The sequence below is a fragment of the Apteryx rowi genome, unplaced genomic scaffold, assembly GCF_003343035.1.
Source record: "Apteryx rowi isolate R43461 unplaced genomic scaffold, aptRow1 scaffold_2037, whole genome shotgun sequence".
Taxonomy (NCBI): Eukaryota; Metazoa; Chordata; class Aves; order Apterygiformes; family Apterygidae; genus Apteryx; species Apteryx rowi.
This window is the reverse complement of record NW_020448350.1, coordinates 2,612-6,985: the sequence shown is the minus strand read 5'-3', so window position 1 is coordinate 6,985 and position 4,374 is coordinate 2,612. Positions and strand designations below refer to the sequence as shown.

The following is a 4,374-nucleotide window of genomic DNA, read 5'->3' as shown; positions in this document are numbered from 1 at the left end:
GGGGGAGGCCGCTATAGGGCGAGGTAGAGGGTGATGGGACAGTGGTCGCTGCCCAACACCTTGGAGCGGATCTTGCTGTCGCAAAGGGCCCCTTCGAGGCGGCGGGAGATGACGAAATAATCGAGGCGCCACCCGACGTTCCGAGCTCGGGCGCCGCCCAAATAGGTCCAGAAGGTGTAAGCGTACGGCACGGCGGGATAAAGATGCCGGAAAGAATCGAGGAAGCCGGAATCGAGCAGCTCGTCGAAACCTTGCCGTTCCTCGGCGGTGAAACCGGGCGAGCGGCGGTTGGCCCGAGGGTGACGGAGGTCGATCTCGCCGTGGGCGACGTTGAGGTCGCCGCAAAGGGCCACGGGTTTGCGGGCGTCCAAGCGGGCCAGGAAGGTACGGAGCGCGGCGTCCCACCGGCGGCGGTAATCCAGGCGCACCAAACCGCGGCCGGCGTTGGGGACGTAGGCGGCCACCACGTAGAGGGCGGGGAATTCGGCCGTGACCACCCGGCCTTCGCGGTCGTGCTCTTCGTCGCCTGTGCCGGGGGGGGAATCGGGGGGAAAAGCGGGGGAAACGGTTAAAAAAAAGGGCAGGGGAAGGAGAAAATGGTGATGGTGGGAAACGGGAGGGGAAGACGGACAAAACGGGAGGAGAAGATGGACGAAACGGGAGGAGAAGATGGAAGGAAGAAGAGATGAAGATGGACAAAATGGGAGATGAAGATGGATGAGATGGAAGATGAAGATGGACAAAAGAAGAGATGAAGATGGATGAAACGGGAGATGAAGATGGATAAAAGAAGGGATGAAGATGGAAGAAAGAAGACAAAGATGGATGAAATGGGAAATGAAGACGGACAAAAGAAGAGATGAAGATGGATGAAAGAAGAGAATGAAGATGGACGAAAGAAGAGATGAAGATGGACGAAAGAAGAGATGAAGATGGACGAAACGGGAGGTGAAGACGGACAAGATGGAAGATGAAGACGGATGAGATGAGAGATGAGGATGGACGGAAAAAGAGATGAAGATGGACGAAACAGGAGATGAAGGTGGAAAAAAGAAAAGATGAAGATGGATGAAAGGGGAGATGAAGATGGACGAGATGGGAAGTGAAGATGGAAGAAAGAAGAGATGAAGATGGATGAAAGGAGAGACAAAGATGGATGAAAGAAGAGGTGAAGATGGACGAAAGGAGACATGAAGATGGACGAGATGGAAAATGAAGATGGACGAAAGAAGAGATGAAGATGGACAAAATGGGAGGTGAAGATGGAAAAAAGAAGAGATGAAGATGGACGAAACAGGAGACGAAGACGGATAAAAGAAGAGATGAAGATGAATGAAAGAAAACATGAAGATGGACGAGATGGAAGATGAAGATGAGCGAAACGGGAGATGAAGATGGACGAAAGAAGAGATGAAGACGGACAAGATGGAAGATGAAGATGGACAGAAGAAGAGATGAAGATGGATGAAACGGGAAATGAAGATGGACGAGAGAAGAGGTAAAAATGGACGAAAGAAGAGATAAAGACGGACGAAACGGGAGATGAAGATGGACGAAAAAAGAGATGAAGACGGACGAAACAGGAGAGACGAAGATGGACAAAAGGGGAGGTGAAGAGGGATGGAAGAAGAGATGAAGATGGACAAAAGGAAAAATGAAGATGGATGAAACGGGAGATGAAGACGGACGAGATGGAAGGTGAAGATGGATGAAACAGGAGATGAAGATCGAAGAAAGATGAAGATGGATGAAAGAAGAGATAAAGATGGACGAAGAGACGAAGATGGACGAAAGGAGAGATGAAGACAGATAAGATGAGAGATGAGGATGGAAGGAAGAAGAGATGAAGACGGATGAAAGAAGAGATGAGGATGGAYGGAAGGAGAGATGAAGATGGACGAAACGGGACACGAAGATGGACAAAACGGTCCAGAGCAGGTTGAACAACCGAGAAGTATTTAAGGCCAAAACCCAGGATTTTGGGGTACCAAATAGCCGAACTGGGAGTATTTGGGGCTAYGGGAAACATAGTTATGGGTACTGGGGGCTATTTTGGGCTATAAAATGAGTATTTCAACATTTTTGGGGTGTCAAAGAGGGTTTTAGGGGTACCAGGGAGTATTAGGTGCTGAAGGAGCATTTAGGAGCACCGGAAAGCACCAAAGAAGCATTTGGAGACACCAAGGGAAGTTCTAAGGCATCAAAGCAAAAATTGAGATATAAAAGATGTTGTAGAGTATTAATAAAGCATTTATGGGTACCAACAGGTATTTTGGGGTACCAAAAGAGCATTTAAGGGCCCTGGGCAGCATTTTAGAGTATTTAAAGCACATTAAAGGGCAGCGAGTAACATTCTGGAGCAACAAGGGCATATTTAGAAACACTAACAAGTAATCAGAAGTAACAAAGAAGTATTTTAAGACAATAAAACTATTTAGACCTAATAAAAAACACCTTAGAGTATTAGAAAGTATTTTCAAGTAATAGAAGAGTACTTTGTGGTACAAAAGAGCATTTGGGGGTATGAGGAAGTATTAGGGGGCACAGGAAACTACTTTGGGGGGCGTAGGAGAGTCGTTTGGGGCAGGGGAGTAGTTTGGGGTGGCGTAAGAGCAATTTAGGATGTGGGTATTTTGGGGTAACATGACAGTAGTTTGGGTATGGGAGAGTAGTTGGGGTGGTATAAGAACGGTTTAGAGTGTGGGTGAGTATTTTGGGGTAACGTGAGAAAATTGAGGTATGTGTCAGTATTTTGAAATACTAGAAAAGTATTTTGGGGCATGACAGTATTTTGGGACAGTATGAGAGCAGTCTGGAGTATAAGAGAGTATTTTGGCATAGTAAGAAACTGTGTGTGCAAAAGAGTACTTTGCAGTAGTATTAGAATAGTTTTGGGATAGAGAAGGATACTCTAGAGCATAAAAGAGTATTTTGGATTATGGTAAAGTATTTTGGGGGCACTAAAGGATGTTTTAAAGTACCCAAGAAATACTTAGCAGTGTCGCTGTGTATTTGGGGACCCCAGTGCAGTATTTAACAGCACTCAAACAATAATCTGGAGTAACAAAGCAGTATTTGGGGGTACCAGGAAGGTAATTCAGGGCCTGGGTGAGCATTTTGGGGCAGCAGGGAGTATTTGGGGGTACAGGAGTGTATCTGGGAGGGCACTGGGGAGTATTTGGGGGTATGAGAGAGCATTTTGGCAGCACCAAGGAGTATTTTGGGGTGTGAGAGAACATTTTGGCATAGCAAGAGAGTAGTTTGGGGAGGAAGAGAATATTTGAGGGCAGCATAAAAGCAGTTTCGGGGTATAAAAAAGTATTTTGGGGGTAACGAGAATATTTTGTCATAACAAAAGAGTATTTTAGRGTAACAAAGAACTATTTTGGCATAACAAAAGTGTATTTTGGGGTAGCAAGAGTGTTTTRGCATAACAAAAGAGTATTTTGGGTTAGCAAATGAGTATTTGGGGGTAACAAAAATGCATTTATGGGTAGCAAAAGAGTGCTTCATGCAACGARCATTTTGARATAGCAAAAGARTATTTTAGTGTAACAAAAGAGTGTTTTGTGGTGGCAAAGAAGTACTTTGGGGTAAAAAAAATGTGTTTTGGGTGCCAAACGAGTACTTTTGCACAACAACGGGTATTTTGAGATGGCAGACAGAGTGTTTTAGTGTAAGAAAAGAATATTTTGGAGTAGCAAAAGGGTATTTTTGTGTAACAAAAGAGTATTTTGGGGTATCAGAAGCGCTTTTTGAGTGGCAATTGAGTACTTTTGTGTAATAATGAGTACTTTAGTATAGTAAAAGTATTTTAGCGTAATGAAGGAGTTTAGGGGTGGCAAAGGAGTATTTTGGTGTAACAAAAACTATTTTGGGGCAACAAATGAGTATTTTAGTGTAACAAAAGTGTGTTTCGGGGTAGCAAAAGAGCACCCTCGTGTAACAAGGAGTCTTTAGGAATAAAAGAAAAGCATTTTAGTATAATGAAAGAGTGTTTTGGTGTAATAAAAAGCTATTCTGGGGTAACAAGTGAGTATTTTAGCGTAACAAATATGTTTTGGGGTAGCAAAAAAGTGTTCTCATGTAACAAAAAGTATTTAGGGGTAGCAAAAGAGTATTTCAGTGTAACAAAAAATTATTTGGGGGTAACAAAGGAGTACTTTGGTGTATCAAAAGTGTTTTGAGGTAGCAAAAGAGTACCTTTGTGTAACAAAGAGTCTTTTGAGATAGCAAAGGAGTATTTTAGTCCAATGAAAAAATATTTTGGGGGAGCAATAAAAGTATTTTAGCATAACAAAAGAGTATTCTTGGTAAACAAAAGTATTTTGAGGCAACAAAATAGTGTTTTGGTTGATAAAAGAGTATTTGCGT

The 4,374-nt window shown here is 43.4% G+C and overlaps 1 protein-coding gene across 1 annotated transcript; it reads right to left on the bottom strand.

Annotated features, from left to right (window-relative positions):
* Nucleotides 1-6: 6 nt before the first annotated feature.
* On the bottom strand, nt 7-1,346 carry LOC112965165. Its single transcript, XM_026063938.1, has one exon. It carries the CDS (start codon nt 1,344-1,346, stop codon nt 12-14), a length of 1,335 nt encoding a protein of 444 aa, XP_025919723.1. The 3' UTR covers nt 7-11.
* Nucleotides 1,347-4,374: the final 3,028 nt, after the last annotated feature.